The 14,001-nt window shown below is 35.8% G+C and overlaps 1 protein-coding gene across 5 annotated transcripts in view; it reads left to right on the forward strand.

Annotated features, from left to right (window-relative positions):
* Positions 1-14,001, forward strand: part of LOC121441191 (connector enhancer of kinase suppressor of ras 2) — a 217,155-nt gene that overhangs the window by 158,226 nt on the left and 44,928 nt on the right. For all 5 annotated transcript variants that reach the window (XM_041642326.1, XM_041642327.1, XM_041642328.1 and 2 more), the window contains 4 exons: positions 7,941-7,989; positions 8,346-8,518; positions 11,383-11,456; positions 12,008-12,079. In XM_041642326.1, coding sequence (XP_041498260.1) covers positions 7,941-7,989; positions 8,346-8,518; positions 11,383-11,456; positions 12,008-12,079 — 368 coding nt within the window. The remainder of the gene's footprint in view (positions 1-7,940; positions 7,990-8,345; positions 8,519-11,382; positions 11,457-12,007; positions 12,080-14,001) is intronic.

Here is a 14,001-nt window from a genome sequence, read left to right on the forward strand (position 1 = left end):
GCACTAAAGGGTATTTTTATTAGGGAAAGGAAAGTGAAAGAGGGAAGGACCAAGACTGGCCTCTGGAGACAGGTGCGGTGAAAGAGAGCAAAGGGAGGGAGAGGCAGAGAGAGAGGGGAGGCAATCAGGACCGTCTTTTATGAGGGTAATGCAGCTGTAGCAACGTAGCTGTAGCAACCTAGCTGATGACGTTGTCCAGACTCTGAGCAGGATAGACAGAGTACTGCCTGAGTCCTCACAAGTGCATCCTGCCGGGTGACAGACCAGCATAATACTGAGTGCTAACATTCCTCCCTTTTTGTTTTTTATTCAAAGGTGAAGAGTTAAAGGCGATAGCAGGTGGGACAGGGATGAGGGTGTTGGAGTTTTCAGAACTGCTTCCTGCTGACCTGGAGGTGTTGCATTTTGGGGGAATGAAAAAGCTGGGGTGCTGGGCAAGTCCTAGCATAGCTGGCTGTTTCACTGCTCTTCGAGGTCTGTGGGGCCTGGCAAGATGCTGGCAGAGCAGCGGACAAATTTAAGTTTAGGGAGAATTTTTTTCTTAGGTCTTGATAATTGAGGGACGGGAGTCCTAAGACCAGGGAAAGGTTGGGAGGCTTAGGCTGTTGATTGACAGTACTTAATTGAGGGGTACATCTCACTTGTTTGAGGTGAATCCAAGTCGACTCCCTGGAGCTTATAAGAATTCCTAGAGTTCATGAAAAGATAGGTTTTAGACACATTAGCATTCCCACTGTTTAGACCCTATACTGAAATCCATATTGTAGAAATGGCAATATACTCACTCCAGAAACGATCTTGGTTGTAGGCATTAAAACTCTTTCTTCTATCCAAAAACTGTGATAGATGTTTTCTGCACAATGAAAAGCACCTTTTAAGTCTATAATTAGAAAACAACTAAAGGGAATTTAAAATCCTGAGCTTATGGCTATGATAATACAGTGATATCATGAGTAGTACTCTGCCAGAACTAGATTAGCAGTTTATCAGAATTCCATCGATTACTTCTAAGACTGTGAATGTTTGGAGTTTTATATCACAGTAGTATAGTGAGGGAAAGAAATCTGAGATATTTCATTCTCTTATACATCTCAGATCACTTCCTCCTTAGCACCACTTAAGCTTTCCCTCTTCATGTAAACAAACCTGAAAGCGCCATTTATCTAATCCGCCAGGACACACAGGTGGCTGACCACTCAACAGTCACTGCAGAGTAAATTCCTTTAATCAAAGGGATGGTAAGAAGTTGTGAGTTTATCTCGTTGTTGAGACTGGTAACGAGGCAAATTGTGTCTAGACCTAGTATTAACTCTGGAGAGTGAGGCCTGTGACCTAAATTTTACACAGAGAACTGAAAAGGCAGCTGAAGCCTTGGTTCCTGCTGTTAAACCGACAAAGCTACCTCTAGCCTAGTCCTCAAACAGCATCAAAGCTGTGCCTATCCATCTTCTTTGGAGGAAATAGGGTGTTCCCAGGAGGTGGCATGTCTCTCTATTACAAAAGGCCTTTTTAATTAAATATTTTAAAGCCATATTCCACAGATCTCTGAGCATTTGAGGACTGTGTGTCTATTAGGTATATCTAAGTAGACAAACTCTGTTTCTAGTTACTTGTTTTATGATTAAGTCTGAAAACATATACAAGGGACGAGGTAAGGCTTATCCTTGTAATTAATTATGTCAGTACTTAGCATGAATACAATTAAAGAACTTGATCATTTATACAATGACTATTAACTTGTATTTCTTAACAGTTTACAATATGTTAGCAGCTTTCATAAAACTAGAAGCTTGGTGTTGAACACTTGGCAAAGACATAAGTACATATGTGTAAATCTCTAAGTTAGCTTTTGTTAGTCTGAATTGTTCTTTATAACCTTAAATTTTTATCACCATATAGAATATATTTTAAAGCAGAGTTGAATCACATATACAATATGTTGTAAAAAATTTGACCATATAGTTTTATCATCATACAAAACTCCATACCAATCTAAAATATTTGAGACTTGTTGCTTCCTTAGTCTAGAAGGAAATACAGTGAACAGAACTCATTAGGACTAAGAAGTATATGCTTTAACCTTAGTAAAAGATGGCTGCCAGCCACGTGGCTGCCTATATCATGATGGGGTCACCAGCCAAGATGGAAGAGAAGCGATATGGTGGCTGTTTAAAACATGTTTTACTAAACAATAGTTATATGTACACATACACACAGTTGAATCCAAGTTACATACACAAAGTTAAATCTAGCTTACATTCACACATACAGAGTTAAATCTAAGTCACATACTTGTACACACAAGCATGCACACGCACACATACACACATTATATATATATATATATATAACATTAAACAGGAGTTGAATAAATTAAAAGATAGTGAAAACCAAGGGAAGCTGGCTTCTCCATTTCTTGGCTCCCTCGTTGTAGCAGACTTCAACAGGACATTTAGAAAGGAATAGCAGACAGATATAAGCAGGTTTTGGAGCAAAGAAAGTGGAGAAAATGGGCCCCTTTGTTGGGCCCTGCCACTGAGCAGACAGGTCACACGCACAGAGTTAGTCCAAGAGGCTTATTAGGGAATGGGGAGGGCAGAAGAGTCAAAGGCCGTGTCAGAGTACAGACTTGAGAGAGGCAGACCTATAAGAGGAAGGAGAGAAACAAGAGAGAGAAAGGGCAAGAGAGTAAACTGGAGACAAAGTAGTTAAGCCAAGAGACAAGCAAAGAGAATGAACTCTGCCTGGCAGATAGTTTTAAAGGGTACTTGTGTCACATAGCTGATGGCGGAAAGGAACCTAGTTTCATGTAACTACTTTGGCAGCAGAGGCAGGCTGTTGCTGTGGAAACTTAACATTGGGATTCTTTAATGAAATAAGAAGAGTCAAAGGTATAATATCCCAGGTTTTTTTCATTTGATACTGTTTATTTAATGAAAGGGGGAAAGGCGGCTTAACAGGTTTCATAGCTGAGTAGAGGAGCAAGGAGAGAGAACAGAGAGAGAGCATGGAACAAAGTTTACAGTGGACAACGCAGATCCCACAAGTGAGATAGAGAAATAAGATCCAAGGGTCTGCAATTCCTAGCATCCCAGGAATTCAGAGAGTATTGGATTTGAGAAGGCACATGCTGCTCAGTGATTCATCAAACACAGACCAGGGGTCAGGGCTCTGAGCCCGAGAGATGAGAAGGCATAAGCTGGCCAGCAGGTCATCACCCAAATGTACGGGGACCGTGGGAGTGCTCAGCCCCAAGAGACAAGTGGTTGCCTGATATCAGGGCTTGTTATGGAGGCAAGAAACCACAATCACGAGACAAATTCTCACTCATGGGAAATAATCAGAGAAGGAGGGCTCACCAACAGTACCGGTGTAGGATGAAGGGGTCCAGTGATCCATTAGTTGCAGAAGTGAGACTGTTGTATGTGGACAAGATTCCAGGGTTCTGGCATGCTTTGGACTGCTGGTGGGCAGGAGGAAGCACCAGAAGAATCTGCTGAGATCACAACACCAATGTTATTTAAAATACAGCAGGAGAGAGAATTGCCATCATGGGACAGAGCTCACATGGTGGATATTTTATTGGGAGGAGGGAAGGGACGAGACTGGCATCTGGAGACAGATGCAGTGGGAAAGAAAAAAAGAGAGGGATAGAGAGGGAGAGAGAGAGAGAGAGAGAGAGAGAGAGAGAGAGAGAGAGAGAGAGAGAGAGAGAGAGAGAGGAGGTGGATGGGGCCACCTTTTATGAGGGGACTTAACTGTAGGGACACAGCTGATGAAGTTATCAGGACTCTAAGCAGATCAGTATACTGCCTGAGTACTGGTGAGTGCATCCTGCCATTGACAGGCCAGAATAATGCCTGAATGCTAACCAATATGTTCTTCAGATAGATTGTGATAGAGCTTTGAAAAGAACTGGCTTTCATGATGCTTTGAAAATGAATCAATTTTTGATGATCAATAAACATTATAAGCTTATATTTTAATCTCTCTCTCTCACACACACACACACACATACACACATACACACTTCTCTCTCCTGCATATGCTTTCAGATTCATTCTGCCTTAAATACATAGCAATAAAACAAGCAGACAGATGGTCATAGTAAGATAGATAGATAGATACATAGATAGAGAGAGATGGAGAGAGAGAGAGAGAGAGAGAGAGAGAGAGAGAGAGAGAGAGAGAGGGAGAGGTATGTAGGTAAGTAAGTGGGTAGAAATAGATATCAGAAAGGGAAAACTTCTCTCTATCCTCTAGGAAAGAGAGATGGCCACAGGTTCTTTAATGAGAACCTGGAACCAAATTGAGATTAGCAGTGTTGGGAAATTAATAATTAACTCTATGGTTGAAATTAGAAAGTCAAAGAGAGGTGGATCCATATCTGTGAGTATGTTTTGCTAAAGATAAAACCCAAGGCCAAAGATAATTCCTGGTGTCAACAGGATATAAAAACAACCTTTTACTCAGAAACATGGGCAAGCCTCCCAAACGTGAGCTGCATTAGTGAGACATCAGGCCTTGTCATCACAAAACGTCCTGGTTAGTGTCTGAAAGGACCCAAGAAATAGAGGCAGAATACTGTAACATGAACAGGGCCAGGCCTGCTTGTTTGGGTTTCTGTCCTGCCCTTTACCCCACAACTGTTTAGCCCCAAAGAAAATCACACATAGATCTCTATAAGTTATAAAGCTGATTGGCCCATTAGCTCTAGCCTCTCACTGGCTAACTCTCACATCTTGATTAACCCATTTTTCTGATCTATGTTAGCCACGTGGCTCAGTACCTGTTTTCAGTGGGGCAGATGACATCCTGCTGCTTCTGTGGTCTGGGCAGGAGTGGGAGGAATCAACTTCCTCCTTCCCAGAATTCTCCTGTTCTCATTACGTCATTTCTACTTCCTGTCTTTTTTTTCCCACCTATATTTCCTGTCTGGCCAATCAGCGTTTATCTATAACATGATTGACAGAATACAGACAATTCTCCCGCACCAGGATACAGCAAAAGTCTTGGGCAGAAAAGAAAGAAGTTTCTACTTGATCTAAAATTTTGAAGTGTCTAAAATAAGTTGATACTGAAGAAAAGGCAGTGAACTGAACAACCAGGTGATATGTTACACACTAAATAAAAATATAGCACAATTACAAAAGTACTTCAATTTCAAAACAAAACACAAAACTCGAAAATGGTTGCTGTTCTAGAATCAGTACCAACTGGCTATTCTTACATATAATATAAATATCCTTAAATGTAAAAATATTGTCAGTTAAATAAGTATAATAGATAAGATAAAGTTTATTGGATATAATCAGAGAGAATTAAATAAAATGGAAAAGAATTAATTTACTTAAAGGACAATGCAGAATGATGAAAGGAAAAACATGAAATAAAAATAGGTGATAACTTGACAAATGCCAACATTCATCTAGAGAAAAAGGAGCTGGTAAAGACAAAGTTTGAAATAAATAATAACTGAAAGTGTGCAGAATAGAAGAAATAATGCAACCTAATGAATACTCAATGAGATTAGGATAAATTATAATTTGGACACTTAATAAAAGTGTAGAATATTGATAATGAGAAAAATATCTTAAAAGCTAATGGAAGACTAAACATAGAATTTAGTAGAGTAGATAGAGATGTCGTAAGGGCAACATTAAATGCCAAAAACATAAAATGTTCAAATTGCCACTCTGAAGCTAGGCATGGAGACTCATACCTGAAATCCCAGCAGTCAAGTTACTGAGACTGGAGGATGTAGAGTTTGAGGCCAGCCTGAGGTAACTAGTGAAATCCTTTAATAAAAGTTATTTTTAAATTGTTCATTATTTTAAATTGAAGATATACCCAGCCAAACTGTTATTCAAATTTATTTTTATAATTTTGAGCATAAAAATAGAATTTAATTCTTAGTCTATTATACAAGAGCCTCTAAGAGATATATTTTATTTTAGCATGAACCAGAAAAGGTTTCCTTAAAGCAATTAATCCTTTCATCTTATAGAATATCAATGTCATTTGAAAAATAAGGAAATATCAAAGATGTTCCTCATTTATATTCATAAAACATCTGATTTTTTTAATGTGGCTACATTTATTACATACCTGGAAGTTCTTAGTTTTCAACCATATAGTACTCTGAAATCATAATCTTTATGGAAATATTGCGTGTTTATATGGAAAGGCAAAATTATCTTGTTAAAGAAAACCTGGAGAACATGAACTATTTTTTCTGTAAATTTTTAAGACCTTGAAACTTTAAGGAATGGTATACAGAAAGCATAGGAGGAGGCCTCAGACATAGCTTAGTAATAGGACATATGTCAAACGTGCATTGATGTCTAGCACCATAATAAACTGAACTAAGAAGTATAAAAGGCATAACACATTAAATAACCCAGTTCTTATTAGCTGTTATTAATCTTGATAGCTTCTGAAAAAAAACAGACATCGTCTCAGATTTGTCATGTTTAAGAGTAATGAGCTAGAAAGCTAAGATTACATGAGGGGACACAAAAGGAAGAAACTGAGTGAGTAATTTCATGCAAAAAATAGATGGGAATATATTAAACACACTAGCCGGAAATACCAATATCCATAATGAGTTTTGTCTTTTATGTATTCTCTCAGTAACTGTGAATTTCTATAAACATGATTCATGCAAAGGTTACTATGTTTGCATATATTTATATATTGATATGTGTTTCTATAAATACACTTATGTGTATTTATATACATGCAAGACAACATAAACATTTAGGGTGTTGGGTAATTATATTTCTGGATTACACTGTATATCAAGAGATTGGCTGACTGTAGCAGGTACCCATCAATATATTTATAAATCATGCACACAACAAAAAAATTATAGAAATATACTATTTTAGGAAGTAATATATTAAATATTAATGTGAATTTATTATTCAACTAAAACAGGAAAATTTTATATAATCAAAATCTATTTAACCCTTATTTGCTTGTGTAAAAAAAAGAAAAAATTGTTACAAGAACATTCACTTGAAAAAATGCCTGTGACCTAATACACAGGCAGTCTCTGTTCTCTCTTAGTTACTTAATCATAATTCGTCTTATTATACCAGTGAAAATTTATATGTTATCTAACTAGAATCAGTAACCTATAGTCATTAATTGGAAGTTAGGTGAGTCAGTACAGCTCTGTTTTTCCTCCAGACATAGTAAACTGTTGAATATGTACTTAGTATTGAGTTGTTTAGCTATAACTAGATACATGGAATAGTGCAAATGAACCATTATAATATCCCAGGGAAAGTAGGTAGGAAAGATATACAGTTATAATTGCATGGTATGGTCAATGATTTAGATGACACAATACTGTTTCATTGATAGGACAGTGGTATTGGACATTATAATCCACAAATATTAGAGGCAGTGGCTGGGACATGTTCAAAATACCAGCCATATAGTAGTGGGGTTTGGTAGTTGAGGAGTGGGCAGGTTCCTATGTCAGAAGCAGATATGAGGAACTGGAGTGCTGATTCCATTGATCAAAGTGCTTATAGATTTAGAGACTTAAGGGAGACAGAAATAAAAGAGACATTTGCCTTCTGGTTTGTCTGATTATGTAAGAACCAGATGAGATGTTGTGTTAGAAACCACACGGAGTTTCTCTAAGGGCACAGCTATGTGTGCGGTGGTGAGAACATTTTCTTTCACCAATGTGTTGTGCCCTGGAATTGCTCAACAAAACGAGGATCCTGACAAGTCTTCTCCTGGTCCATGGAAGATGAGAAAGGAATGTCATTGTATGCATTTATTTTGAAATATTAATGGGGAGAAGCACTTCTCTAACCCGGGTTTCGCGTCATCATTCAGCTGGTGAGAGTTCTGTGTAGCCCATGGTTCTCTGGTTCACACTCTGCATGTGAGATAATAATCTTCCCTATCTTTAATTTCAGACATTTCAGCAGTCCTCTCTGCAGCACAAATCAAAGAAGAAGAACAAAGGTAATAAAAGAAAACAAAACTTGAACTTCTTTTGTACTACGATAATAATCACCAGCATATTTCATTAATTCTCTCATTGCCTTGAAGCCAGTATGGTTTCGGATTAATTACCATGCAGATCCTTTGATATCATGTGATCCCAACAAGTCTTGAGATGAAAATTGCTATTTCCAATTATGTTGTCATCATATGTGGAAGAAAAGGCATCAAAGATGCCTGTATTTTCTGTGATAACACAATTAGAAAATGATAATTTTAAGATTGATAGTGTCTTACTTGCTTTTAGGGTTTATGAATTAATCTCTTATCTTTATGCACATTCCAAAATTAAGAGTGTTGCTACTTACTATCTTTAGGAGCCATAGCAGGCAAGAGCAAAAGACGAATTTCTTGCAAGGATCTTGGCCGTGGTGACTGTGAGGGATGGCTTTGGAAAAAGAAAGATGCAAAGAGCTATTTTTCACAGAAATGGAAGAAGTACTGGTTTGTCCTGAAGGATGCATCCCTGTACTGGTACATTAATGAAGAGGTAAGACAGAGCACATTTGTGTTCTCATCGGTTCATTATCTGTAACAATAATTGTCAAAATTTGAGACATATGATTTTAGATCGTATCACCCTCAAGCCAATTCGGGATCCATCTTCAGCATTCTGGATGACCTGTTGCTCCATTTTTCTAATGTAGCAACATATCTGAAGCACAATTAAAATATGGAGAAATTCTCCGTTTCTAAAGATACCAAGCAACTAATGTTATAGTTTAACTAAAAACAGAGATTTTTAAAAGCTCTTGCTCAAAGTTTTATAGGGATTTTCTTTTTCTGCTTTGAAAGAGGGGACTGCTTAGCAACTGAAGTCAGTAATTGTTTCAATTTATTTCAGTTTCTCCTAAAGAAAAAAAAATGAACTAGTAGACTAATATTGAAATTAAGTATCCATTACAATTGGACAACTTGAGGGAAGGGGCATGTTTAATGTGTTTTAATTGTTCTTACAACTTTTCTAGTTTGTTTGGTATAACATATTTGTATCTAGACTAATCATGTAACAATCAGTCATGTATCTCACTGAATTGTCAAAGTGTGTTTTATTAGTTGATTTTTTTTTCTGCTTGACACAACATTACTTGTTTGCTGTACCTATCTACTACTTTGGTGTATTATAAACATATAGATTAATATATGTGTACATATAGGGTACTTGCAGTTTTATACAAATAGGATACTAAGATATTAAACAATTTGCATTTAAAGGGTAATTCCTTAAAGTTACCATAATTATTAGAACTTTGCTTGTAACGTGCACTATCTAGAGAATTTGATGTTCCCTGAACAAGCTATTACGCTGCTGTCTTACATCATGCTGAAAGAGCAGACTCAGGAATTACACTACTTGACCAATTGTATTTATCTCTTCATCTGCAAAAACGAAAATAATGATGCATATCAAACTAAGCTTTCTTAGAGATAAATAAATGAACCATGTCTGACAAAATGCTAAATGTTCAAATAATGTTATTCAATGAAGACTTATTTGGAAAATCTTAAAATAATAATTTCCTATATTCTTATGTGAAAATATTATTTCTTGTTTTGATAATTTATGGCAGTCATATAATGAAATAAAAATCTGTCTCACTAAGTATGTCTTGTTTATAGTAAGCAAATATGAATACATTTTATTTGCTAGATATACCAAATTTGGATGCATATCAAGTAGCATCAAAATACAGTATCTCTGTTTTTCTTTATTGTGATTTACTTCTAGACTAATTTATAAGACAATCTGTTTTCTGCATATACTAAATTATAGTCTATCTTTCAAATTATAAAGGATGAAATTTTTGCGTGTTTTATTAATTAGTGCCTATATTTTAATCATTGACAAGTTGTTATTACTGTTACTCATGTAAAATATAAATGAATATTTTTGTAGTACATATTCCAGGAAAACCTTATTGTTATTTTAGGGAAATAGAGTATTTTATGTTGCATCATTATGAAGAGATAATATTCCAAATATATTTCAAGTTTTAAATTAAGGCCATCAAAAGTAACGTAAGCTAGAAGTCAAATGGAAGCATTTTCTTTAACGCAAGATTGAAAAAATATTTAAAGACAAAAATTTAATACTCTTTCTGTACATAACATAAATTTCAGTTGCTATCTACAGCTCAAACTTTTAACTTTTGCATAGTTCATTAATAATAGAAATAACGCAAATGCATATATACACGGGAAAAGGGAACTGAGAGTAGCTTTTTTTCATTAAAATAATGGAAGGGAGAGTAATCTTACTTCAGTTTGATACAGAAAGAGTTGTGGACTGGTGTAGCAGTTCCAGTACAATTTTGGAATGGTAAACATCTACAAAGCTTTGTTACAGCCAGAGCAAGGGACAAGATTTAGCCACCGAATCACTTCATACTTGATTAAACTCGAGACTAATATAAGGCTTTGAATAATATACCTACCCTGGTTTTATTAACTACTATTTAAGGGAGGAGTACTTATGAATTTTATTAATTTTTTAGATTAAAAATGGTATTATGTAAGAGAGATATCTAAAACTGCATATTTGAAAATCAAGTTGACCTATTTAATTTCCAAACTATTGAATACCCTAAAAAATTGTTATATAAAAAAAATCAAATTTGATTAAAAAATTGCTATGAAAGAAAATTTGAATTGGTAAGCAACTCCATATTTTATATCTAAATATTACAAGTGATCGAAAAGGGGGCCGGAGCGATTTAGTCAGCACTTGTTTCTAGCACCTACATGGTGGCTCACAACCTATTGTAATTTCAGTTTCCGGGGATTTGGTGCCATCTTCTGACCTCTGTCAGGCAACAGACATGCACATGTTGCTTGTACATGAATTCTGATAAAACTCTCATACACAGAACATAAATCACACCTTTCTAAATGATGGAAAATTTTGTACTAAAAATGTATAGCTGTTTTGTGTATCTGGTCTGAAACGGTTCCTTTTACTTTTTTTGGTTTATGTTCTAAAGATCAAACCCAGAGCTCAATACATCCTGCACAAATGAGTACTCTACCACTGAACTACTTCTTCAGGCCCCAATTTGTTTTTATTTTTCAGCCCCTCAAAAAATTATAAAGCATATTTTACTTTATAAATTATTTTCTATCCTCATATTAATATAAAAATAATGTATATATTTTAGTTTTTAAACATTCTAAGTTTTCAAAATATTAAAATTTCCTTTAATTTATGGATATGTAGAATTTATGAAATGTAAGTAGAATTAAGAACAAAATGAGTAGCACATTTATTACTCTAAGTATCTACATCACACCTACATGGTATAATTAGCTTCAGACTTCCTTGGTATGATACACTAATCAAAAGTGTTGCTTCTTTAGGATGAAAAAGCAGAAGGATTCATCAGTCTGCCTGAATTTAAAATTGATAGAGCCAGTGAATGCCGCAAGAAATAGTAAGTTCATTTTACTTGGAGAGAGGAGGGGGGAAAGGATAATTTATTTTGTAATTTTCTAGATTTTAAGTTATAGTTTGTTTATCTGATGATTTCAAACTGAGAGTATAAGAAAGCAATTTTGAGGGCAGAGCATGCATACAATTTTACTTATTTCTGTCGTGATAGAAGCATTATGTATGTGAAGTTAGGTTAGGCATTGCATTAATTTTATCCATACAAATTATTTAGTTTGAGCCAAACAGTTCTCAAAATTTTTTCTCTTGCATGTGCAAACACATAAAAACACCAGTGATGATGATAGACAAGGTATCACTATATAGCTCTGGCTGTCCTTATAACTCACTTTGTAGACCAGGCTGGCCTCGCACTGACAGAGATCCACCTGTGTCTCCCCTCCAAGTGCTGGAATTAAAAGCATGCACCACTATATAATATATTTTGATTACATTCTTTCACCTCTCTGAACTCATTTACACCGTTACAGGTACTTAAAACCATTTTTCAATTTGTCCAAAAGTCAGTGAAAATATTTATTGTTTTATTCACAGTGCATTCAAAGCCTGCCATCCTAAAATCAAAAGCTTCTATTTTGCTGCTGAACATCTTGATGACATGAACAGGTAAGGTATTATTTTCATCTCAATTACTTAATTATGCCTCAAATTCAAAATCTAAGCCTTGTCTTTAATATTCTTTAAAGAATTTCATTGTAGATTCTGTATTGGTTAATTAAAATTGAGTAGTTCAGCTATAGTTATACATGATCATACTTAATTTTAAAAAATATTTGCCTAATTCGTGATTTAAATTTCACATACAATACAATTTCTATTTTCAAAATAATAAAGAATATCATTTTAAAAATTCAACTTTTGTTGGCTGTCAATTTTACCACAAAAGTACTGTAAGTAATATAAATCCAAAATAGTACCGTAAAAACCAGGTTTTTAGATGTTAAATTTTAGGAATATATCTTAACATGTATTTCTAGATGCTCAGAAAAGGCACACAAAACCTGACTTATTCAGGTGCTAAATATATTTGGTGGAATATCCATTTCAATGATTTAGATGTAGCTAGTGTAGTAATTCTTCCTGTCCCATTCATGTAGCACTGGACAGGACTATGAAACCAACTGGTTTGGCTCTGCTGGGTTTCCACGGTGGCTAAAGAAAAGCCTGCATACATTTCCCTCTACATGTGCCCCATTGTTTCACATTACAATTTTAGTCACTTTAAGGTTGCTTTTGTTTTCTTTAATTTCCCCTCTCCATTTAATGAAACGATACAAAATGAGTTTAAAAATCAAAAGGTCCTCCCTTTTACAGTTGCGGAAACTAATGCATATTGCATGTAATTTCCCTTAGGAAGAGGCACCAAAGTGTAGTGACCAAAACTGTGACCCTTTAGACAAGACTGAATCCCCCATTACAATTTATTAACTATGCAAATTTATGCAATAAACTTAGCCTTTCTGTACTAAATAATTGACGCTTTTATTTATTTATTTATTTTAAATTTATTTATTTATTAAGGATTTCTGTCTCTTCCCCGCCACCGCCTCCCATTTCCCTCCTCCTCCCTCAATTAAGTCCCCCCCCCCCCCCCGCTCAGCCCGAAAAGCAATCAGAGTTCCCTGTCCTGTGGGAAGTCCAAGGAACCCCCACCTCCATCCAGGTCTAGTAAGTTGAGCATCCAAACTGCCTAGGCTCCCACAAAGCCAGTGCGTGCAGTAGGATCAGAAACCCATTGCCATTGTTCTTGAGTTCTCAGTAGTCCTCATTGTCCGCTATGTTCAGAGAGTCCGGTTTTATCCCAGGCTTTTCCAGACCCAGGCCAGCTGGCCTTGGTGAGTTCCCAGTAGAACATCCCGGTGTGTGGGTGCACCCCTCGCGGTCCTGAGTTCCTTGCTCGTGCTCTCTTTCCTTCTGCTCCTGATTTGGACCTTGAGGTTTATGTCCGGTGCTCCAATGTGGGTCTCTGTCTCTGATAATTGACCCTTTTATAGACTAAGAAAAATTATCCCTCTCAGTAAGGATTTTTTAACTTTTAAATACTATATTAGTCTTCAGTAGCAATAAGTATTAATGTCTGTATACTTTTGTTCTCTTAACTCATTTACTTTTATTTAGATCTCTAAAAATTATATCTAAATATTTTAAGCATAAAAACTGTACTACTTCATAAATATACTTAAGCAGAGCAGATGAATGCTTAAGCTACTTTTATAAATAAAATTTTTGACACCTGAAGTACAGCCATGGTTTCTAAAAAGCAAAAGTGCATGAAATTAAATTTTTATTGTGGTTTGTATAATTTATTATGTTATGTATGTATGGATGGATGGATGGATTTAGTGTAGTGTTCTGTCTGCATGTACACCTGAAGGCCAGAAGACGACACCATGTCTCTTTACAGATGGTTGTGAGCCACCATGTGGTTGCTGGGAATTGAACTCAGGACTTTTGGAAGAGCATCCAGTCCTCTTACCACTGAGTCATCTCTCCAGCCCCCTAATTTACTACTCTTAAAATTTCATACC

The sequence above is a fragment of the Microtus oregoni genome, unplaced genomic scaffold, assembly GCF_018167655.1.
Source record: "Microtus oregoni isolate MIOR12 unplaced genomic scaffold, Mior012 000074F_000, whole genome shotgun sequence".
Classification (NCBI taxonomy): domain Eukaryota; kingdom Metazoa; phylum Chordata; class Mammalia; order Rodentia; family Cricetidae; genus Microtus; species Microtus oregoni.